This window comes from Amphiura filiformis, chromosome 9 (assembly GCF_039555335.1).
Source record: "Amphiura filiformis chromosome 9, Afil_fr2py, whole genome shotgun sequence".
Taxonomy (NCBI): Eukaryota; Metazoa; Echinodermata; class Ophiuroidea; order Amphilepidida; family Amphiuridae; genus Amphiura; species Amphiura filiformis.
In genome coordinates, this window is record NC_092636.1 from 45,657,001 (window position 1) to 45,682,656 (window position 25,656).

Consider the following 25,656-nt stretch of genomic DNA (forward strand, 5'->3'; position numbering starts at 1 on the left):
AAATATCGGGTTATATAAGGGTATAACAACGTTTTAATAACATTCCAAACACATTTTTGAAAACTTGGTACAAATCATTCTAAACAGAATGTTATTTGGGGTTGAAAAATATTTTGCAAAAAATGTTTGCCCAAAATATTTACAATAACGTTTTTAAAATGTTTTCACGACCTTTATATAACCCGACATTTAAATGTTATTAAAACGTTTTGTAAAAAACATTTTAAGAACATTTCTGTGTTTGCTGGGTGCAAATATATTTGGCCAAAAAGTTTGCAAAAATAGTTTACAATGACATTTCGAAAACATCTTTAAAATATTGTTGTAGTGTGTTTTCATACAAAACGTTTTAAAACGATTTCATGACCTTTATATAACCCGACATTTTAATGTTATTAAAACGTTTTACCTAAACCAAAACCCAAAATATAACTTATTTAAAACGTTTTAAAAACGTTTTTGTGTTGCTGGGTATACACGTAAGTATGCATAAGTATAATCGCAAGTATATGGTATATTCGCTATATTGTAATTTGTTATAAAGTCTATAAAAAAATTAAGGTACCCAGGGCCGGATTTACCATAGGGCCAGATGGGCCCGGGCCCATGGCCCCAAATTTTGGGGCCCTAAATTTGCCCTGTGCAGTGTGCATCTTCCATTTTATCCGAAAAACACCATGTTTTTGACCAAAATAGGGTACAAAAAATGCAAATTTGGTTGGGATCGGGTCATCAAGCAACTTCCTCATCGATTGACCTCGGATGACCCTAAATCATCCACCCAGCTGAAGGCCAAAGGTTTTGGCCGAAACGTCGGTGATTCCATCTGACCAAAAAGTGAGTTTTTCTGGTTGACGAGATTTAATTATCTACTAACTCATGGGACATAGTTTCAATACAAATACTTCTGGAAGCAACAGTATTGGACATACTTTTAGTTGAGTATTCACTGTATAAAGGATGTAGTTATTAAGATCTTAAGATCCTATATGTTAAATAAAAGCGTTATCAAATCATACTATACGTTTCAATAAATAAATCATTTGTTGTGAATTATGTACAATTATGTACGTTTGTCGTTCATATTAGAGACATTGCGATTTTCCAAACGCAGCACGTGGAACGTACGTTTTCGCGTTAATTCGGTGTTAAATATTGTTAGTCTCGGTTCCAGACTGGATTGTGCTCATTCGTCACGAAGGAGAAAAAGACAGCTAGAATAAAGACTATAACATTTGATCTAATCTAACAGCTTCTAACCTAGGTCGATAGAGGGCATAGTGATTGAAAAAATAACAGTGAACTGAGTCTCTGCCTAAATTTAAAAAGACCGCTTTTGATTTTGATTAAAATTTTGACCTACATGCTGATTAAACCTAATTTTTTTTTTTGCTCCCCAAATATTATAGTTGCCCAAAAACATATATGTGACCCGGCAGCACAAATGAGCCGTAAATTCCCTAAATTGTATTCTGAGTTACGGTGTAAAATGTGTACGAAGGTCGTATTCATCGGTAACTTAAGCTGGCCCGACATCTGTCTCATTTTGATAGTCAAAAACTAATCAATAATCCTATTGTTGAAGTGGATAATAAGCTTCTACCTTAGATGGCTATAGAACTTTTAATAGCTCTGGTCTTTGTTTACTTTTGCTAAATCCTGTTCAAGTGGTGGGTTACCAGGCATTGTATTTTGTACAGGTATTCATAACCAACAATTAACAATGAGAGAACTTTCTTAAACATCGTTGACTTGGGGATGATTTGAAATGACCGCCAATTATGACTGTTTGATATTTATTGCCAGCAATGTGGAAAAAGAGACACATGTAAAAACGTAAAAGGTATACTTTTGTTGAAGGAGCAAAGTTTAACAAACCATAACCCCGCTTCTGGATATCGTTTGAAGTCAAATGATATACCATTTTTAAGTTTATGATGTTTATTTTTAAACACGAAATAAAACAACATTGACCGGGGGAGGAAATTACGGCTCATTCGCCGTGAACGGTCACATATTTTGGTAGATTAAAGATCACTACATACATACATCATGACTTAACTTTCAAAATGAGACTTTTTCGTCCTGAAAATTGGGCGCGTTGCATGGACTTAGACATGAGGTAAAATCAGCATAATCACGTAGCATCTGCGTTTTTATTCTACGTTGGAATCCAAAATGGGAAATCGCAATGTCATTTTTTTAACGCAAAGTATCACACACATTTCAATGAGCAATCTCTGCGTGTGAATATTGCGTTTAAATTTAGTCCATTTTTAACACATCGCTGTACCTTTATTATAATGATTTGTTACAAACAAAAAGGATCATAATACTAATTAGACTTTCCTTCATATGTTCATTATCTTTGACTGTCTTTAACATATTGTAAAATGGACAAATTTTTTGCATTTTCAACGATGTATCTACGTCGATTTCGCACGTGGAATATCTTCAAAAATAGCTAAATACGTGACCTCGCGTCGATACAGGAGAGTGGTTTTGAATAGATCAACGTACGTCCGATGTCTACGTTTGGAAAATCGCAATGTCTCTATACACTAGTGGAAGTTTTGGATGAGAAAACGGACATTTTGATGAGAATCGGCCAAAATGGTGAGAATTTAATTTTCTCATTCTTTCGGATGAGAAAATAATAATCGGGGATTAGCAATTCCCACCAGTTTTAATAAGACAATAATGATTGACACACACACCAGGAAGTTTCTCATCCAAAAGAATGAGAAAATTAAATTCTCACCATTTTGGCCGATTCTCATCAAAATGTCCGTTTTCTCATCCAAAACTTCCACTAGTGTACCGTCTATTACATAGACACATAATCTGATTGGACAGGCTGTAGACGACCCCACGTCATCATGAGTGTTGATAACGCGTAACACGCTCTTAGAGGTGCGCGTATGTATCGCGTTGTATGCGTAGCAATATTTAACTGACGAAGAATGAGAATAAACGATAGGAATTTTTATTTTGACTATCCTCTAACTATGATAGACGACAGGCAGGTCCAATATTTTTATCGTAGTGGATACCGGCTGCGCGGGCATCCACTACTCAAAATATTGGACCTGCCTGTCGTCTATCACACGGTAGAGGATAGTCAAAATAAAAATTCCTATCGTTTATTCTCTAACTGAGCGAGTTTCTTATCTTGTAAGTAAGTTACAGTGCGTGTGCGTTAGGGCGCTCATGGTGCTATGCCGTGTGCGTGTAGGGCGATCATGGCGCGATGCCGTCTGCGTACAGACTGAAACACTGTATCACATTGAAACACATTCCAGAAATGCGTTTTAATGCAGATTCTGACTTCCGTGTAGAATCACCTTTTATCTCATTTAAAATTCCGGCAGCAGTGTTCTTTTGCACATTAGTATTTTATTCAAATTCTCCTTGAAAATGTCATACAGACCTACTACTTGAATCAATGGCACACAAACACACCCACCCCATCCTACACAATACCACTATACTCTCACCCACACACCCCAAACAACCATAACATACACATTCCCCCACTCCTCACATACAACCCCCCCCTATTCGCATAACACCAACAAATTCAAGATTATTCTTACGGCTATAATATATCGTAAAATGCCTGATTACAACTACATCACATAACGCTATACATTCACATTTAGGAAAACACCATTAGGCCCATTGAGTTTTTCCCATGTATTCCGCAGGTTTGAGGCGTATAGAATTTTATTTCAGAAGTGATGTTAATTATCTGACAAAATGTAGACTGAATGTAAAAGGAAACGGAAAAGGTCAATTGACTGAAAACAAATGAAAAGTGAAGTAACAAAAGCCAATGCTAAATGCTAAAAGTTTTTCAAGGCTGTAATGTTTGAAGTTCTTTCAACTTGCATAGCATTCAGGAATAACATAATTAAGTTTGTGAATTAATCGATCACGTTACACAAACAACGTGCAAAATATCTCATTGTGAGTCACTTATCAAGAAAAAACGTTAGCCAATTGACGGGGATCAAACTAGTACAATTCTCACAGTTTATTCAAAGCTCTTACATACGCGCTATATAACAGCGCGTGTGATTGGTAACGAGCCGGGCATAAACAACGTTAATTGCCGGTGTCCCATATGTGCTATCGCGGGGTAGGGAAAACGAAGGAATTTTACGCCTTTTTAATGGTATAGAGGCTCCAAAACAAAGGATTTGAGCCGGTGTCCTTCACCGTAGTTATGGCGGAGTGCAGTCCATTCAATCAAATGTTGTCATCAACCTATTTGATCGTAGTGCAGGGTTATGTGTGTGAGACGAACTGTCACGGTAGATTGCAATCATGCTTTTGTTGAATGCATTTGAGTAGTCCACCATATTTACGGGATGATACGTCGCATGTATTATTGTTTGTTATTCTTTTTTATTTGAAATAAAAATCACAAAATATTCTGATATGTATATACCGTTCTGGAATTAATTGCACAAAATATCAAATGCTAAATGGCTGAAGTGGGTGAAATAGGAAATCTCACCATTTAAAAAAATAAATAAAAATGGTTTCAAAATTGTTGTCAAAAGACTTGTCTGCAATACCTAGAATTATTCCACATCCTTCTAAAACGCATGAAGCTTGGCTATGAAGACATAATTTATTCTCAGACGAGCAGGATCGATTCTATGGTGGACGAAGTAATACAGGGTAAATCTGCAATCTGACAATCATAGGCGAATAATTAATTGAACATCAGAATGATCTCTATCCCTTCATCAATTATTTTAAGCATGCATTTGATCCGAATTTGAAAGAAGCTTCATTGATCACAATGAAGATACATAACACAATATCAGCCCATGAATCACATTACTAAGTATTGACACGTACCAAACACTCTTATATGTGACTCCTCGCCACAACTGAGCCCGGATGTCGCCAGTGCCACTATTGAGATATGCTCCATCGAACTTAACAATAAACAATAGGAAAGAAAGGATTTATTGACTGTTTTATTGATTTTCACTACTTAAATGTCAAGTACTATAGACATGATATACATCATTTTAAAGCTAATTTCAAGCAGAATATTTTGGTTGAATATCTCAAAAATGATGATTGGCGACATCCGGGCTCAGTTGTGGCGAGGAGTCACATATAATAAAAGTCTGAGACAAAGGAAATTTCCTTTGCTGAATGCATGTCCCGTATTAACCATCACTAGAAAAGTTGCCTTGTAAAAGTACCGACATAGTACACCATTTTACGCGATTCCTTTTCTCCGATGAAGGCACCAAATAAACCAACCTCCATTTTACGCGATACTGACCAATCACGAGCTATGTGGAATTTGATTAACAGAATCAAATTTATAGCAAATGGTTCATAACAGCAGTTACCAGAAGAGAGAAAGAGTGCTTATTGTCCCAATTACTAATCAAATCCTGTTGGAAAAAATCAAGATGGATGCTCTTGAGCGGTTTGATGGAAGTTACGTACGTATTCTACCATTTTCGGATAATATTGACCCATTTGACTTGAAAATTGGCAATCGTTCTTTCTTCCAGAAAAAGTCCATAGGCCAATACTGCTGTTATCTCGTTGTAGTCAATCATGACCCAGATATTGATTAATCTGCTCAACCAATGCTTACATGGTGGTGGGCTTTCAGATGTCTTATATAATGACAAACGTAGGTTTACAAAGGCGAAATCAAGCTGAACGATGATAGATTGAAGCATAGAACGCCTCTCTGAACTTATTGGTAACAATATACATAATATTTATATTTATGTCATATCATACTCTGAAGTGTCAAATACCCTTACAACGTAACACGAGCTCACTCGAAATGTTTATTTTGTTCTTCGCACTAAAGAGTTAGTTATACCTTTAAGTGGCACTTTACTTTGATACGCAATAAATATTTATAGTAGTTTATCTACTTGGAAGTTATCATCACAAATAACAGCTACAATTTGGGTACAATTACTTTGAAGTACAACTTGTAAAAATGTTAATTACTCAACAAACCCTCTACAAAACATATATAAATAAATTGACAAGTATACTTTACAAGTGACTAACTTTGGAATTTAGAGAGCTCAAACCCATTACAGGTGAGCTATAGAAACAAATTCAAAGTATAGACCTCTGGCAAGGCAACCGTTACTTAAAGTTTCACGGAATACCCTCACTTACGATCATTGGGTAAACCGATCATCAGACGGATAATTTGTCATGATTTCAAATTTACAGGAATGTATATACAAGAATATACATTCTGTGGTGTCGAAAAAATGACAAATCAAGCCAACCAGAACAGCCTCTACTCCAAAAGTAGTCGAGAGTGCTCAACCACTAAAAAATAGTCGGGGGCGTATTATAACAAGTATACTTTACAAGTGACTAACTTTGGAATTTAGAGTGCTCAAACCCATTACAGGTGAGCTATAGAAACAAATTCAAAGTATAGACCTCTGGCAAGGCAACCGTTACTTAAAGTTTCACGGAATACCCTCACTTACGATCATTGGGTAAACCGATCATCAGACGGATAATTTGTCATGATTTCAAATTTACAGGAATGTATATACAAGAATATACATTCTGTGGTGTCGAAAAAATGACAAATCAAGCCAACCAGAACAGTCTCTACTCCAAAAGTAGTCGAGAGTGCTCAACCACTAAAAAATAGTCGGGGCGTATTATAACAAGTATACTTTACAAGTGACTAACTTTGGAATTTAGAGTGCTCAAACCCATTACAGGTGAGCTATAGAAACAAATTCAAAGTATAGACCTCTGGCAAGGCAACCGTTACTTAAAGTTTCACGGAATACCCTCACTTACGATCATTGGGTAAACCGATCATCAGACGGATAATTTGTCATGATTTCAAATTTACAGGAATGTATATACAAGAATATACATTCTGTGGTGTCGAAAAAATGACAAATCAAGCCAACCAGAACAGTCTCTACTCCAAAAGTAGTCGAGAGTGCTCAACCACTAAAAAATAGTCGGGGCGTATTATAACAAGTATACTTTACAAGTGACTAACTTTGGAATTTAGAGTGCTCAAACCCATTACAGGTGAGCTATAGAAACAAATTCAAAGTATAGACCTCTGGCAAGGCAACCGTTACTTAAAGTTTCACGGAATACCCTCACTTACGATCATTGGGTAAACCGATCATCAGACGGATAATTTGTCATGATTTCAAATTTACAGGAATGTATATACAAGAATATACATTCTGTGGTGTCGAAAAAATGACAAATCAAGCCAACCAGAACAGTCTCTACTCCAAAAGTAGTCGAGAGTGCTCAACCACTAAAAAATAGTCGGGGCGTATTATAACAAGTATACTTTACAAGTGACTAACTTTGGAATTTAGAGTGCTCAAACCCATTACAGGTGAGCTATAGAAACAAATTCAAAGTATAGACCTCTGGCAAGGCAACCGTTACTTAAAGTTTCACGGAATACCCTCACTTACGATCATTGGGTAAACCGATCATCAGACGGATAATTTGTCATGATTTCAAATTTACAGGAATGTATATACAAGAATATACATTCTGTGGTGTCGAAAAAATGACAAATCAAGCCAACCAGAACAGTCTCTACTCCAAAAGTAGTCGAGAGTGCTCAACCACTAAAAAATAGTCGGGGCGTATTATAACAAGTATACTTTACAAGTGACTAACTTTGGAATTTAGAGTGCTCAAACCCATTACAGGTGAGCTATAGAAACAAATTCAAAGTATAGACCTCTGGCAAGGCAACCGTTACTTAAAGTTTCACGGAATACCCTCACTTACGATCATTGGGTAAACCGATCATCAGACGGATAATTTGTCATGATTTCAAATTTACAGGAATGTATATACAAGAATATACATTCTGTGGTGTCGAAAAAATGACAAATCAAGCCAACCAGAACAGTCTCTACTCCAAAAGTAGTCGAGAGTGCTCAACCACTAAAAAATAGTCGGGCGTATTATAACAAGTATACTTTACAAGTGACTAACTTTGGAATTTAGAGTGCTCAAACCCATTACAGGTGAGCTATAGAAACAAATTCAAAGTATAGACCTCTGGCAAGGCAACCGTTACTTAAAGTTTCACGGAATACCCTCACTTACGATCATTGGGTAAACCGATCATCAGACGGATAATTTGTCATGATTTCAAATTTACAGGAATGTATATACAAGAATATACATTCTGTGGTGTCGAAAAAAATGACAAATCAAACCAACAGAACAGTCTCTACTCCAAAAAGTAGTCGAGTGCTCAACCACTAAAAAATAGTCAGGGCGTATTATAACAAGTATACTTTACAAGTGACTAACTTTGGAATTTAGAGTGCTCAAACCCATTACAGGTGAGCTATAGAAACAAATTCAAAGTATAGACCTCTGGCAAGCAACCGTTACTAAAGTTTCACGGAATACCCTCACTTACGATCATTGGGTAAACCGATCATCAGACGGATAATTTGTCATGATTTCAAATTTACAGGAATGTATATACAAGAATATACATTCTGTGGTGTCGAAAAAATGACAAATCAAATCTGATGAACAGTCTCTACTCCAAAAGTAGTCGAGGTGCTCAACCACTAAAAATAGTCCGTGAAACGTATTATAACAAGTATACTTTACAAGCCAGAGTGTCTATACTTTGAATTTAGTTTCTCATACCTCACCTGTAATGGGTTATGAGCACTCTAAATTCCAAAGTTAGTCACTCTGTAAAGCATACCGTTACTAATACGCCCCGACTATTTTTTAGTGGTTGAGCACCCTCGACTACTTTTGGGTAGACCGATCATCTGACGGATTGATTTGTCATTTTTTCGACACCACAGAATGTATATTCTTGTATATACATTCCTGTAAATTTGAAATCATGACAAATTATCCGTCTGATGATCGGTTTACCCAATGATCGTAAGTGAGGGTATTCCGTGAAACTTTAAGTAACGGTTGCCTTGCCAGAGGTCTATACTTTGAATTTGTTTATAAATAAATTGATGTATTTATATAATAAAGACAGCATTCAGCGTCGATAACACGATATAACTTATTATAGGTCAGTAAAATGAAAGTCAACGCAACGCGATACGTGAGTCGGACGTAGAAAATGTTTACAATTGCGGTTGTGGCTATCTGGGTCCGTGTCTATGACCGGCCATTCGTTTTTCGTAATTTCATTTTCAACCAAGAAAAACCAATAAGGCCCACTATGATAATTTATGGTTTTCATTTCAACCAAGAAAAACGAAAAAAAAACCCGAAAATACGAATAAGAGAAATTGGTATTTTTATACCCGTACTACCTAGAACGGAAAACGTGGGCTCTTTTCTTTTTCTTGTTATCTTGGTTGAAATGAAAACGTATAAACGATGGCCTAAGTCGGTTATTTTTTAATCTTTTTTTTGAAAATGAAAAACGAAAACGACTGGCCTGTCATATTCAGGGACCATTCTGAGTTACCTTTATCTCAAAAGAAATGATGTGAATAATGAAAGCAATCAAATAAATAGGTCTAAACGTTCACATCGTTTTCGTATAGTCACCAGGCTCATTCAAAAGTCTCAGGCAAAAGAAAATAAATGAAGAAAAGGAATTTCGATCATTACGGTCATATATTTTGTTTTATTTGTACCGCAAATTCGCACTTTCAAACACCTTGTCTCATACAATCTGGAGTAAAAGGCTTTTTATCAATACAATTATATAGTCTAATCTATATATTTTAGGTTAAGTAAATCACATTGTACAAGGCAACATACATGTTTATTATAAAGCGCAGAAAACAGGCATACGATTTTGCTTCTCAAGGTATTGTTGATGGTATAAATAAATAAATGGGGCCCATTTTCTTAAATGTTTGCACGTGGATACATTCATGTATCAAATATGATGCTGATACTGGGATACAAGTAATAGAAAATTATAGTTACCATTATTGTTCCAACTCTCGCTATTCACAATAGGATGAGTCGCCAGTAATTGCTCTAGTTCTTCAAGTTTGACATCACAGTTCTAGCTACCATTGGATTTCACGCGATTTCCCCCAATTGCTGCACTACAATAACGGCTATTTGTTTTTCATGTAGAGTTCTTTCTTTCGTCGACCCTTTTTTTAGTCATCGTCATTTCGCCCCCCCCCCTCATGTGGCGCTCTTTGCACGTGTCCCCTTTTGCCTCCCCCGCTCGCTACGCCACTGAGCGCCACTCACTGTGAAGATTAATTTTATAACTACTTCCGCTATGGGAGCAATCAGCACTCCACAGCACACTAACTGCATTCTATTTAAAAAATGTTGATACTTATGCTCTTTTAGGTAGCTCATATATTTCATGCAACGGTATTTTATTTAACCATTCAAGGTTGAATTCAAAACGTGAAACCAATGGAAGAACTATGTCGTTATTCGTTTAGATTTTTGACTTTAATTCTCTTTTTACATACCTTGGCTTATTAAAAGTTGTAATTTCATGTTTGTAGAAATATGATGTTGATACAGAGAGACAAATAAAACAAATATATTTTACGTTTATAATGTATTCCAATTTAGAAATATGAAAATGTGAAACCCAGCATTTTTTACTTTCTTACATTCAAAAACAATAGAGATTTTGGTCAGAAACTATCCAACTTTTCTTCTTTTCTTCTAGGCTTGTTGTATAGTAAAATATCGCAATAATTGTTCGTTAGCGTATTATGCTCTTTTATAATTCTTTTAAAATGTTTTATTTTTATGTTTTTAAGACAATCATTTAACAGCAACACATAGCCCAACAGTATCACCTATACCGAAGCTGGTGTTTGCTTAGATATACGTATTTTTTTGTGATCACGATATCATTATACTTGAAAATACCTAAAAAAGAATGCTAGGTAATCCGGCTATCAACCTTTTTTAATACACATTGTGATATATACAGTTGAAATCCATACAACCCCTATGGAAGACATGACCTTAATATCCCACGTAAGGGGTGATCTCAAATGGAGTATCCCATTCAGATATTCACACTCTTTGTGTGGGAGATCAAGACCATGCCGTCCATAGGGTGTGTGTACATTTTAATTGGAATACCTCATTAGCACATCAGGTTCTGAGTTAGCAGTCAAACTTCAAGATGGTGACATAATAGCATTTGATTTACCTGGTGTAGCAGAGCAAAATTGGATAACCTGCTACACACATTTCAGCTTGTATAGCATTTCTTACAATGCAAACATGACCTAAATAATGATTTTGATTTAAACTTTTGATCCAAACAGAAGGAAATTAATTCCTACCTCGAAATTTTCAGATGGTACTCCATCTTTCATCAGCAAGTGAGTGACTGTATCAGGTCGTGATCTTTTTGACCTTTGACCTGATAAAAGATAAAAAGATCACGACCTGATACAGTCACTCACTCGCTGATGAAAGATGGAGTACCATCTGAAAATTCCGAGGTAGGAATTAATTTCCTTGTGTTTGGATCAAAAGTTTAAATCAAAATCATGATTTATACCAACACAGATGAACTTTCAGTAATGACCTAAATAATGTTTTCGATAAAAAAATGCAATGCAAAGTAAATCAAACACCGTGACTTAAGATTCCCCGCCATGAGTGGAAAATGTGTAACGATAATACATTTTTGAATACGCATCCCGTAAGTGGTTACTTGTCAGCAGAATCGATATTCAACACAAAATGCGAAAGTGCATTTCAGTTTTAGACCTTATGTAATTTCCTAGCAACACGTGACGTGCATCTTTGCTGCTAGCTATAAATGCCATAAGCGAAGTCAATGTACTAATTTTAACTTGCATGCTATATAGATTATTGTCAATGATGAGCAGGAGTTCGTTTAAGCTTTACCATTTTTAATGAAAGGTTTTAGAGACAGATTCTTGCGTATTCAGCCTCCCTGTTACGATTAATTTAATAACAGCTGCCATTAGTCTTATATTCTTGCTAATAATTATGCATGATTATGTAATATCACTCATTACCATTGTTTTTAATGAGGGCAATGGGAGTAGTCAGCACATAGAACGCTATAACCAACAACACGAACCGCATTTCATTTCAAAAACTATGTTTTTATACTTAAGCTCTATTAGGTAGCTAATATACCTGACATACAGATCGCAAAAGAATTAAAGTACCAGTTATATTCAGCCCTGTATATCCTGAAAAGGTTAACATATCAACATTAAACCAGCAGCCAATACCCGTAACATTGCGACCTCATTTGTTGAAATCAGATGAGAATTAAATAAACAATGGTCTAAACGAAATCAAAAGTTGCATTTTAAGGTTAGCAACTATTTTAAACTGACTGCGATTTGGTAGTTCACAGCATCTTGCGAATGGTATTGAACTTTGGCCAAAAGGGATCATTTCGTAGCGAGCGTGAAGAAGAATAATCAAAGTGGTACTTTAACAAAACTGTTGGTAATACAAAAAAATAAAGTTGCATTATTAAAGTTGATACATGCCACAACACGTCACAAATTTGATTAATGCCCAACTGCAAGTTTGGGCAGATTGACACGTAATTCAAATCTAGATTAAAGTGAAGGGTACCACAGCATTATTAAAGGTCCACTGAACATTGATCTTATCTTTATATATTTGGCGACATTAGTTTTTTGAAACATTGAACATTGAATTTTCATCTTTATTTAGACTGAGAAACTTGACACGTTTTCAGCATGACCATATAAATATAATGCATTTTCCTTCTAAAAATATATGTCATAAGAATGGTAAAAGCCTACAATACTATCAAAATCTGCATTATTTGCATTTAACCTTTAATTTATGTGCATACTAAATTAATTAATTGGCGTGTCTGCGATTACAAAAGCACAATAGACGACAATCTGTGTGGAAGAGCATTGTATATATTTTGATTCTGAAGGCTGAATATCTCTGTCTTTTCAAATAGTGTTTTAGGTAGGGCCTAAAATGTGCTTGGTTACTGTTATATCTTCCTGCACTGTGGCATCAACGTACTTGTGGATATAGGCGGAGGCGTATCGCAAACAATGATATATTAAACATGATTATTTTTACGACACCGAAGTGGCACTTCTAATAATGCTTAGGACACAATATGTAGATGTGTCCCATTTTAGCAGCGCTTCGATGATTCAATTTTGATTTACGATATCTTAAAATCTCAATTTGTCAAAAACTCAAAAGTGATACAAATAAAACAAAATGAGCACGATACTAACATCTACGTTGTAAATACGTACATTTGCGAACTCTTATTCGTGTTGTGAAGACGTTATTTTAATATAACGTCATTATGACGTTGTTTCGACGTCGAATTGTTTGAATAAGACGTTCACAACCTGACGTCGAAACAACGTCATACTGACGTTATATCTACGAGGAAAATAACGTTGGCAACCTATATAAGTACAACATCAGCGAAAGTCGTGAAAGCTGAGTTATACGTGGTGCTTGCTGTGCAAACATCATGGGTCAACTGACTCCACACGGGAGCAGGATCCGCATTAGATCTCCTGCGATGCACATCCTTACAGAGTCTACACGGACCGCACTCGAATCATCATCCGGGAAATGATCGCGTACTGACCAAGTTTCTGGTAAGTGCGTTACAGTGCGTGTGCGTTATGGCGTTTATGATGCGATGCCGTGTGCGTGCAGGGAGATCATGACGCGCTGCCGTCTGGGTACAGAAGATGCGATTACATTAAAACACATTCCAGCAAATTTAATGCAGAGATTGCGTTCCGTGTAGAGTCATCCTGTATCTCATTTAGATTTCCGGCATCACGGTTGTTTAATGTGATCATTTATTAATTTTTCTTACAAAATATCATAATATTCAATTCTAGACCTGCGCCATATCGACAGCTATCACGCTAGTAATATTCATGTATATTTTTAAAGCTATTTTTAACAAAAATTTTCGTTTCTATATCAAATTATTCATACTTTTCTGCTTGTGTAATTTTATTTTATAAACTGTACATTTGTGTGCATACCGTAAAACCTCGTCTACAAGCATATAGAATGCTTTTGATGACAGCTTTAATTAATCCATTCGCTATCCATCGACGAAATTATAGCATTATGGATTTTGAGCAAATAAATTACCGATACAAGTATATACAAACAAGTACTGTTCTAAGATTAACCGATTGTATTAGCATAATTACGGCTCTTCCGTATTAATTTAGCTTTCACCAAAAACACTCTATATGCTTGTAGACGAGGTTTTACGGTATTGGAGGCGCTATTTAAAAGTTTAAATTAGCCAGATGATATTAGTTATTCCTTACATTCCATGATGAAAAGTTTGTTAAAAATTTCCTTGAAATTTGTTAGTATTTTTTCCGATGTTCTAATTCCATTATACAAGTGTCTACCCCCGGTAAAGATGCAAAAAAGATTTAAGATAACGCTATCATTGTTCAACTTTACTTAAAAATGACACAGTTTTACACAACATCAAACAACCGTGGGCATCAATGCTCATTTGCACAGTAGCATTTTATTCAGATTCTCTTTTCGAAATGTCATACAAACCCACTACTAGAATTAATGGCACACAAACACACCCCTTCTCCTATACAATACCACTAAACTCTCACACAAACACCCCAAACAACCATGATCTACACATTCGCCTACTCCTCACATACAAACTCACCCTATTCGCACAACATCAACAAAATGAAGATCATTGTTTACCAACTTTATAACACATCGCTAGATGCCTGATAACATCACATAACGTTATACATTCACATTTAGGAAAACACCATTAGACCAATTGAGTTAAACTTTTCCATAGGCTTCAGGCGTATGATATTTTATTTCAGAAATGACATTAATGATCGGACAAAATATGTGTTAAATGTAAAGGGTAAAGAGAAAATAAACGGAAAGGTCAATTGACTTAAAGCAAATGAAAAGAGAAGTCATAAAAGCCAATGCTAAATGCTAAAAGATTTTCAAGGCTGTAATGACGTTTTAAGTTCTTCCAACTTACGCTCGTACATTGGCTTCAAGAATAGCACAAGTAGCTGGACAACTTTGAATTGATCAAACACAGTGTTATAAAAGCAAGAAGCAAAATTATTGGTCTACGCCCAAGGATTGCTATAACTTTCATTTTTGACCCCCTGTACAAAGTGGAAATTGATCATTGTTCTGTTGCGGCACGCGTAATTACTTTCTGCAGCCATAATGGGCCGCAACAGCTTAAAACTACACATGTGATTCATATGATAATTATATCAATCATATGTGTAGTTTTAAGCTGTTGCGGACTATTATGGTTGCAGAAAGTAATTACGCGTGCCGCAACAGGTCAAGGCTCAATTTCCAGTTTGCTTGCGGCACATAACTTCTGAACCACAAGGCGAATTGAGAAAAAAATACTTATTTCTGATCCTTGGGCGTATACAAATAATTTGATATTACGTTGAAATGATATTTGAACACCAAATTCTGAATTGGTAGGTCTTAGAAAACATAGAAAACACAATAAAACATTGTGCGGACGCTACGTTCAGGTTTGTGGGGTAGGCACCAGACTATTAGTACCACAACAGTAGGCCTATTTATCAGTCTGAAGTTAAATTAATGGCACAAAATCAAAAATCATATTGTTAGCTAAAATCGGAATTCTCCCTTTTTTGGTCTTGTTTGCAAGGGCTAAAATTGTTCCACGTCCTTCTAAAACGCACGAAGCTTGGCAAAGAGGACCCACTCTCACCAGGCATTTGATCAGAATTGGCTCTTACCAATAGAGGCCGTCAGCGTGACGTCATATACCGCCATCTTGTGGGTACACGCTGTGATGGTCGTTCGATCTCCATGCGTGAACAGCAACATCACCGCGTTGATGCGCGATAACAGCTGCGTGGCAAGCTGCGCCCTGCGCGTAGTGTCCGAGCACACAGATCATTTGTACCCACAACATGGCGAAAGGCTGACGGCCTCTATTCCGAGAGCGACCTTCATTGGCAATGGCCACAATAAAGAAACATAACATAATATCAGCCCATGAAAATTACATCATTAAAGTCATAATGTACGATCTTTTTTCAGAATTTACCTTTATTTTTTTCAAAACCGATTTTTTGGCATATTTGTAATACTTACACATGTTATAACTTAAATCTATGAGCAAACTGTCAAATTCGTCCTATTTGTAGTAAAACGGGACGATTCTGTTGGTCCGACATAAAGTCATAATTTTTTTAGATTATGACTTTATGTCGGCCACGATCGCAAACCGTAGTCTCGTACAAAACTAGCTTGGTTACGCTCCCTCCACATGTGGAGGGAGCGTAACCAAACTGGCCGCGTAGGAGACTAACTCTGAGGCCGCACTCGCTGTCCTGATCCAAATAGTGCGATATGTTTCGAGTGATAGAGGTGAAGTTTATGATGTTGTTTCTTTGCAAATTCCCAATGTTTTTCGCGTCCAAATGTATTGGGAACTTTCATAATGATTGCATATTATCATTTTAGAAGAAAAAAGAAAAATCTAAAAATTTAAAAAGATCGTACATTAAGGCTTTAAGTATTCATACACGTGTATCAAACACTCTTATTTAACAAAAGTCTGAGATAAAGAAAATAGTTCGCTCCTGACGTCACCTGTCAATCAAACTCAGAGACGCTTGTTTGCGTTTTGTCGTGATCATTATTTGTTTTAAACAGTGTGCCTTATGGTTAGTTTTTTTTTACCTTAGAACTGACTCAGTTCCCTCTGATCGCGACACCCGATAACGAGCGCGAAGCGCGAGACCGAGCGCGAAGTAGCGGTGGAGTTAGGAGTTGGATTGTCGTCATGGTACAGTACTGAGCACGTAACTAGTGCTATTTTACCTTCAAATCACATGTGTTCAAACACATACCAAACGTCTCAAAAGTTAGGTCTTAGTAATCGGAAACTTCCTTTGCTGAATGCATGTAGCTTGTCAACAATGAATAGAAAAGTTGCTTTTTGCCTTGTAAATTTTTCGCAATTCATTTTCTCCGATGAGGGCACCAGATGAACCAGCCTCCCTTTTACACGCTACTAAATATCACGGGCTTTGTGGAATTTGATTGACAGGATCATCATACGCAAAATAGTTTCTTTGTGCTTATTGTCCCAGTTACTAATCAAATCCTTTTGGAACAATTCCAGATGGATGCTCTTGAGCGTTTTGGAGAAAGTTACGTATGTAATCTACGATTTCCAGATATTGACCTACTTGCCAAATGGCAAACGTTCTTTCCTGACAATTGACCCAGAAGAGTGCATATGCCAATTATGCTGCGGTTATCGCATTGATGTTAATCATGACCCAGATATGGATTAATCTACTCAACCAATGCTTACATTGTAGATGCGTATTTACTTTCATTTCAGAAGCCAATGGTGGTAAGGTTTCAGAAATCAAACTGAACGAAAATATATAGATTTATATTTTTATCATATTATACTCTGAAGATTAAAATACCTTCACAATTTAACACGAGCTAACTGTTTAGTTTGTTCTTCGCACTCTAGAGTTAGCTTTCTTTGACCGTCTTATACCTTTAAGTTATACCATACGCAATAATTATTTATAGTAGTTTATCTACTTGGACTTTATCATCACAAATAACAGCTACAATCTTGGTACAAGTACTTTGAAGTACAACTTGTTCAAAACCATGTATATATAAATTGTTGTAGTTTACAATAATGACAGCGTTTCAGCGTCAATAACCCATTATAGGTCAGTAAAATGGAAGGCAACGCAACGCGATACGTGAGCCAGGTATAGAACATTTGAAAATTGCGATTTGGCTATCTGTATCTCAAAAGAAATTATGTGAATAATGAAAGCAATCAAGTAAATGCTCTAAACGTTCATAGCGTTTTCATATAGTCACCAGACTCATTCAAAAAGTTTCATGCAAAATAAAATACCATGGTTTGTGTTAATTTTACAAAATAAATAAAAATAAAAGAAGAAAAGGAATTTCGATCATTTACAGTCATAATATTTGTTTTTGTTTTATTTGTACCGCAAATTCGCATTTTCAAACATCCTGCCTCATATAGTCGTGTTGCAACACACAGGTAATTGCACAAAATACAGTAATCGTTTCATACAATCTGGAGTAAAAGGCTTTTTATCAACACAATTATATAGTCTAATCTATATTTTTTAGGTTAAGTAAATCACATTGTACAAGGCAATATATATTATAAAGCGCAGAAAACAGGCATACGATTTTCCTTCTCAAGGTATTTGTTGATGATATAAATAAATAAATGGGAGCCTATTTTCTTTAATATTTGATTACTTGCACGTGGATGCATTCATGTATCAAATATGATGCTGATACTGGGATACAAGTAATGGAATGAACTTAACATTATTATTCCAACTCTCGCTATTCACAATACGATGAGCCACCAGTATTATTGTTCCACTGGATTTTCACGCGAATGTGATAATAATAATGTTTAAAACAGCCCCATGAATACTGCGTGTGATCAATTCGCCGTATAAGTAGTGCTGTAACAGAAATAATTACCATAGCGATAAGTCTAAACATGAATGTATTGCGCTGCACTCTTTGCAGGCTGCACTCACCACCTGTGTTTATGTGCAGTCATCCCGCTCTTTTCAAAGACACTAAACTTACAGGTGCGAGTGAAACATACACGGACTCAACATAATGTAGAATTTCTATGAATTACGATCCAGGTCTGTGTTCCTGTTCTTTGGTTTAATGCATATGAACATCGAATTCGTAACATCTAGTGCAGGGCAATACATACAAAAAGTGTTGATTTTTTATCCGTCATGAAATAAACGCGAGTGTTTACGCCCAAATGACCTAAGACAATCGTAGATCCATCCTTTGCGCTCATTTTACTAATTTTACCCTAGCACCTTACCTTGTTGTATATGTGACCTTGGGGTGAGAAGGGGGGTTAGTGAGGCCCACCATTTGTTTCTACAGTGAAATCCATGATTTGCATTTCGCTCTTGTCAATTTATTCCAAGAGATACTGACATTTTACTTTTTTTTTAATTTTGCCTATACTTTCGTACGCATGCAGAGTTTCCCAAATGTGGATGGGCGCGCTCACATTAGGACGTCATAGCGACATAATGTGCGGAGTGTTTGTATTTATTGTGGGATCACTAGATGGCAGAGACCCATATCTATATATTGGTACCAAATGGAACGGTATTTGACGTTTATAATTGAAAATTAGGGGGTTACAACAACCCTCCTTCGTAGTCCGGGTTACAAAATATGGCTCAGTAGTTCTAGGGTTAACTTTCCCCGCCGTGGGTGAATGATATGTAGCGCTAACACAGTCTTAGAATACGCAGCCCGTAAGTGTTTGTAGCAGAAAAGATATTCCATACAAAATGCGAGAGTGCATTTCAGTTTTAAACCCAATACGCAGTTTTCTAGTAACACGTCAAGTGACTCTTTGCCTGTAGGTATTATTGCCGTACGTGAAAATCAATGAACTAACTTACATGCTATAGTCTATTGCCGGCGATGTTCCTTTAATCTTTACCATTATTGAAATTTTTTGACAAAATGTTCTTTCCTAATCAGTACCACTCACTGTAAATATTAATTTTATAACAACTTCCATTATGGGAGCAGTCAGCACAGTCATAAAACGCTATAACAAACAACACGAGCCGCATTCCATTTCAAATAGTTTGATTCTGTTCTTTTAGGTAGCTCACATAACTCGCATATTTCATGCAATGTAATTTTTTCGAACCATTCAAGGTTGAATCCAAAACGTGAATCCAATTTTTGTCGTTATTCTTTTGGTTGCTTGGCTTTAATTACCTTTTTACACACCCGGGCTTATTATAAGTTGTAATTTGGAGAAAATATGATTATTGATAGAGAGAGAGAGACAAATAATGGAAATATATTATTCTAATTTAGAAATATTAAAGAAAAAGTGTAAATCCCAGCATTTAAACTTTATCACATTTAAAGCAATAGAAATTTCCGTTTGAAACTCTCCAACTTCTCTTCCATATAGGCTTGTTGTATAGTAAAAATTGTAATAGTTGTTCGTTAGCATATTATATTCCTTTATATTTCTTTAATTTTATCTTTATGTGTTTTTTTATTTCAGACAATCATTCAACAACAATTGAACCCTGTTACCGAGGCTGGTGTTTTCGATACAAAATTGTAATGCAAAGTAAATCAAACACCGTGACTTAAGATTCCCCGCCATGAGTGAAAAATGTGTAACGATAATGCAGTTTTTGAATACGCATCCCGTAAGTAGTTACTTGTCAGCAGAATCGATATTCAACACAAAAAGGGAAAGTGCATTTCAGTTTTAGACCCTTATGTAATTTCCTAGCAACACGTGACGTGAATCTTTGCTTCTAGCTATAAATGCCATAAGTGAAAGTCAATGTACTAATTTCAACTTGCATGCTATATATATATATATAGACTATATGATGAGCTGGAGTTCGTTTAAGCTTTACCCTTTTAATGAAGTTTTAGAAACAGATTCTTGCGTATTCAGCCTTCCTGTACGATTAATTTAATAACAGCTGCCATTAATCTAATATTCTTCGCAATAATTACGCATAATTATGTAATATCACTCTTTACTATTGTTTTTAATGAGAGCAATGGGAGTAGTCAGCACATAAAACGCTATAACCAACACCACGAACCGCATTTCATTTCAAAAATTGTGTTTTTATACTTATGCTCTATTAGGTAGCTCACATAACTGACATATAAACTGCAAAAGATTTTTATATTCATTCCTATATTTCGTAAAAAAGTTAGAATGTCAATCTTAAAACCAGCAGCCAATATCTGTAACATTTAGCTCTAACTTAAAACCTCATTTGATGATATCAATTGAGAACTAACGAAACAGTGATCCAAAACCCAAGGAACGAACGAAATCAAAACATATGGAAAGGTTTGGCTACAAAAGGATTATCTTATAAATCATCAATGAACAGTTTCTACCTCGATACACCTGAGCACACATTTTTTAAATTTCGTCTAAGAGCTTCCAAGCAAGTAGTGAATTGTCTATACACAGTCTTTGATTACACTACACGGTTGAGTGCATAGCATCATAAGAACTGTGTGAGCTTTTAGCTGGTGACTAGTGGAAAATAGGCATCTGTGATTGTTTTTTGTCAACACCTCAAGTGTTCTCTTCATCCAATCAGAAATCCTTTTTATATCGAACGAAAGCTAACACTTCCCCCTAAAAACACTTTAGTCATTCCGTCAACAGATAACGCAATTCAATGTTTATAGCAAGGGGAATGTGTAAAATCTGGTGAAAACGACCTATCCAAACACAATTTCTGACCAAAATGTAGGTTTCAAAAGTCAAAACCTCAAGTAATCCTTACAGTGTTTTGCAGATTTTATGTCATTAAATGAAAGAGCGCACTTATATTGCCCATACTACTTTCATTTCAATGAGCAATGACCAATTCCCTTTAAATGGCAAATCTTGTGCAACAAGTTACTAAACTGAGCTCAAAAAAAAAACTTCTAATTTTTCACAAGGTCATATCTTAAGATCTTGTACATCAAAATGAACCAAAATTACACACAGGATTATTTCAATACTCAAACCTGTGTAACTTTGAAGTTACACAGGTTTATTTCAATACTCAAAATTACACACAGGGTTATTTTAATACGCAATACTGCTTGGTTACTAAACACATGTCAGTAACCAAGCAGTTTTCCAAACTGACACAACAGCAATATGCACTGACATGGAACAGCTTCCTGGACCACATTCACAGCCCAATAATTGGCACCCATCACAAGAAATCTGTGAGAATGAGTACAAGATCTTTACACACATGATAATTCCCAAAGGGTAAGTGAAATAGTGTGGAAACAGATCTGTTTCTTGAAGAAAGTGCGTGAAAAGCAGAAAGCAGCACCGTTTTATCATCTGTGCAAGGATCTTGTTTGCATTCCCACAGATTTGTTACGCAAATGTTGGGCTGTCAAAGTGGTCTAGGAAGCTGTTCCGTGTCAGTGTATGTTGCTGTTGTGTCAGTTGGACAACTGCTTGGTTACTGACATGTGTTTTGAGTAGAGTATTGAAGTAATCCTGTGTGTAATTTTAGTTCATTTTGATGGACAGGATTTAAAGATATGACCTTGTGATTCACAAGTTGTGAAAAAGTATAAGTTTCTTTTTGAGCTTAGTTTATTTTTTGCCTGTTTTGTCATACGGTTGTAAATTCAATGAACTATGACTTTGCAGTCGAAATGCAGCAAACTGCGACCTTTGAAGTTGCATCTTTGGATTTTGGATAATCATGTATTTATAATACTAATACTAATAATAACAATAATAATAATAATAACAATAATAATAATAATAATAATAATAATAATAATAATAATAATAATAATAATAATAATAATAATAATAATAATAATAATGATGATGCAGATTTATTTATTTGTTGACGGATTTTAAACAAATGAGATGAGCTAAAAAAATGCAGCTATTGCCGGCTGGTTCTAATTTATTATAACATATATTATACATTTATTTAGGATATACAGGATGAAAATAACTGGTACTTCAATTCTTTTAAGGAATGCAACGGAATTTTATCGACCAGTTCAAGGTTGAATGCAAAAAGTGAAACCAGTCAACATAATGGAAGAACTTTGTATTTATTTATTTGGCTTTATAGCGTTAGTTTCTCGTTAGACATCTGAAATTTAGAGAATAAAGGTATTGTTTTTAACCGCTGGAGTGCATCTATCGTCTCATATAACACGGGCAACATCATCATTTTAAGTAAAACAACGACGCGAAGCCGAGTTGTTTTACGCCAAAAATAATGATGTCGCCCGTGTTATATGAGACGATAGATGCACGACAGCGGATAAAAACAATACCTTTATTCTCATTCTTAAACACTTCTTATTACAAATTTTAATCAAATTAAATCCTACATTTTGCAAGGAATTATACCTAGGGCTTAAAATCGATCATCCCGTTGTTGCTATGCGCCTGCGATTGGTTCAAATAGCGAGTACGAATATCGCGTCGATGCACACGCGCTGACCCGTGTGATATCGTGTCATATCACACGGGTAAGAACCAATAAGATTGCAGGAACATTCTCAAGTGTTTAAGAATAATTAAAATTTGTGCCCTCATGTCTGCAGAAATGTTACAAGGCCCTTTGCTCATAATTTAGACCGAAATATTGCCATTCTTTGTGTGGAACGTTGGCTTAAGTATAAGATTCGCTTAATTTAAATGACGCAAAGAGTTTATTTGCAGGTGATTTATAAAATCCAGACTTCTTTTAAAGTTAAGCAGACACGTATAAAAAACGATACAAAATAACCTTGCCCTGAAACCAATGCATAACACGTATTCCATTTACCAAGCCTTTTGTTAACTTTGAGATTAGCAATTGAAGTGACATTTTTGTATTTAAGCTCACACACAGACATTTTTAATCGGAAGCAAGTTCTTTCCAAAAAAAGTTAATACTTTACAAAGCTAGCTGAGTTATGAATTATCTTAAAGCTATAAAAAAACAATTTTATAAATAACACTATCCCCCACAAACTCCACAATTTCTTAAAAGTCATGTTGTTCTGAGCTCACGATTTGTTGTCTCCTCTTGTAATGTCTATTCCTTAAACATGGTTTGATTAATTCAAGTTCCATAACGGGTTACCGCTTCTCTCCCTTTTTATCGTCTTAGTTGTAAGTTAGTTCTTACGTTTGTTAATCCTTCTGCGGCATGCAAGCATTACGCATGGCACTTAGCTTTTGATATGCGTTTATTCCGGTGTTATAATAGGAGTCCCTTCTTTCCATCGTTAATTGTTTCAATAAGTACCTTGAATCATTTAATTTAAATTTGTCGATGTAAAATTTTCAGTCAACATCATGAAATAACCGAATTTACAGTGCTACACCTTCTGTGGCTGTTTGTTTGTCATTAGCACTTTTGCGTAAAGTAGATCGGTAAGAACTGTATTCCGCTGGCTCCAAGGAGCGTTGACATGCATTTGGTACGAACGTCCTCTTAAATGCCTCCCTATATCGACCGCACATCGCTGTATAGATGAGTGGGTTAACGGCAGAATTGATATAGCTTAACATTCGTGCCAAAAACATCACGTACGATCTCACTAGAGAGTTCCGTATCACATAAGTGTAAGTGCTCCCTCCTCGAATAGAGGCAATCAGCTGCAGAAGAGAACCAAGCTCAAAAGGTGCAAGAAGACAGAAAAAAGCTACACCGTTCACTACCAACATCTGCGCAATTTGTTTCCTTATTCGTTTGTCTTTGTCTGAAGTCACTCCGTGTTGACTCATGCGTTTGATACTTTTATCCAGTCCTCGAATTATACAAATGTATAAATATACATTCAACACAAAGGTAATAAAGAACGGAACAGTTTGTAAACCGGTAGCAAAATCTGCGATCCAGTCCTCGTATGGGAAGCAAAAGCTGATTTGACTTTTCCAACGGATATATGGCTCCACTGAAGGCCATTTAAAGCAAAATGTACTAAAATCTGCATTTGCAGGAATTAATAACGAAGCAAGCAAACACGAAGCAACCCAGGAAGCAAATATTACTCTCTCGGACTTAGTTTTGATCATGTTCTTGCGATCTTGTGGGCGACAAACTGCAAAATATCGATCTATAGAGACCACTGTGACAAAAATTAGGGATGCGAAGTATGCCATATCAGATATGAAGTATACCAATACGCATCCTATAGCTCCAATTGGGGAATCATCTTTCAAAATAGGCGATTTCATATATTTCCAAACTTTGTCACCGATAGCACCAGTAAGAAACAGTATGTCAGATATAGCTAGATTAACAAGGTAACGGTTGGTAATAGTCCTCATTGATTTTATCCGAAAGGCAACGAATATAAACGCAATGTTACCTAGCATACCAATGCCAAAAATTATTGGCAAACATATAGTTATCAATATTATTTGCCCGCCTGGATACCTATAACTTTCCGCTTCAGTCAATGAAATGTTATGGCAACATGATAAGTCACATTCATTATCAGGCATAGTATCAAGAGTGTAGTCTGCACGGAGTGATGATACTACTTCAGCAGACGACATTTTCACAGAGCGCGCGTATTTGCCGACAGCCTCTCTGTGTGTGTCGTTCTCCGTATGAAGCAATCGAGCCAATGCAACGTCCCCGTAGCTGAGTGATGCGAGTAGATAAAACAGGTGGCAGCAGGATGAATGATCGTTTACTAGCATGCAATAAAACATATTGCTGTTTAACGTGGGTATACGCCCGCCTCTCATATTTTAACCCGTTGCGGACGAACTGTGGTTATTGCACTAAGCACTTACAATTTGAACTAGTTGGATACATGCCACTTACAATTACGACCATGAATTTGATTCTAATAGTAATAAGTATCCCAAAGACATGCATTGGTATAGAATCAAGATTAATTTTTTGTTTAAAGATATTTTTACTTTACAGTGGTGGTAAGTTTAAAAAAAGTATTAATGATTCAGTTAAATACATCTATGCGTCAGAGGTGTAGCAAGCGGGTGGAGAGGGTGAACGAAGT

At 35.9% G+C, this 25,656-nt stretch overlaps 1 protein-coding gene across 1 annotated transcript; it reads right to left on the reverse strand.

Moving 5' to 3' along the window:
• Nucleotides 1-22,528: 22,528 nt before the first annotated feature.
• Nucleotides 22,529-25,273, reverse strand: LOC140161050 (somatostatin receptor type 5-like). The gene has a single exon (XM_072184431.1). It carries the CDS (start codon nucleotides 25,184-25,186, stop codon nucleotides 23,993-23,995), a length of 1,194 nt encoding a protein of 397 aa, XP_072040532.1. The 5' UTR covers nucleotides 25,187-25,273; the 3' UTR covers nucleotides 22,529-23,992.
• Nucleotides 25,274-25,656: the final 383 nt, after the last annotated feature.

What these genes read in the sequence shown, in the direction of transcription:
- LOC140161050 (XM_072184431.1), bottom strand. Translation starts at nt 25,186, where the DNA reads ATGTCGTCTGCTGAAGTAGTATCATCACTCCGTGCAGACTACACTCTT.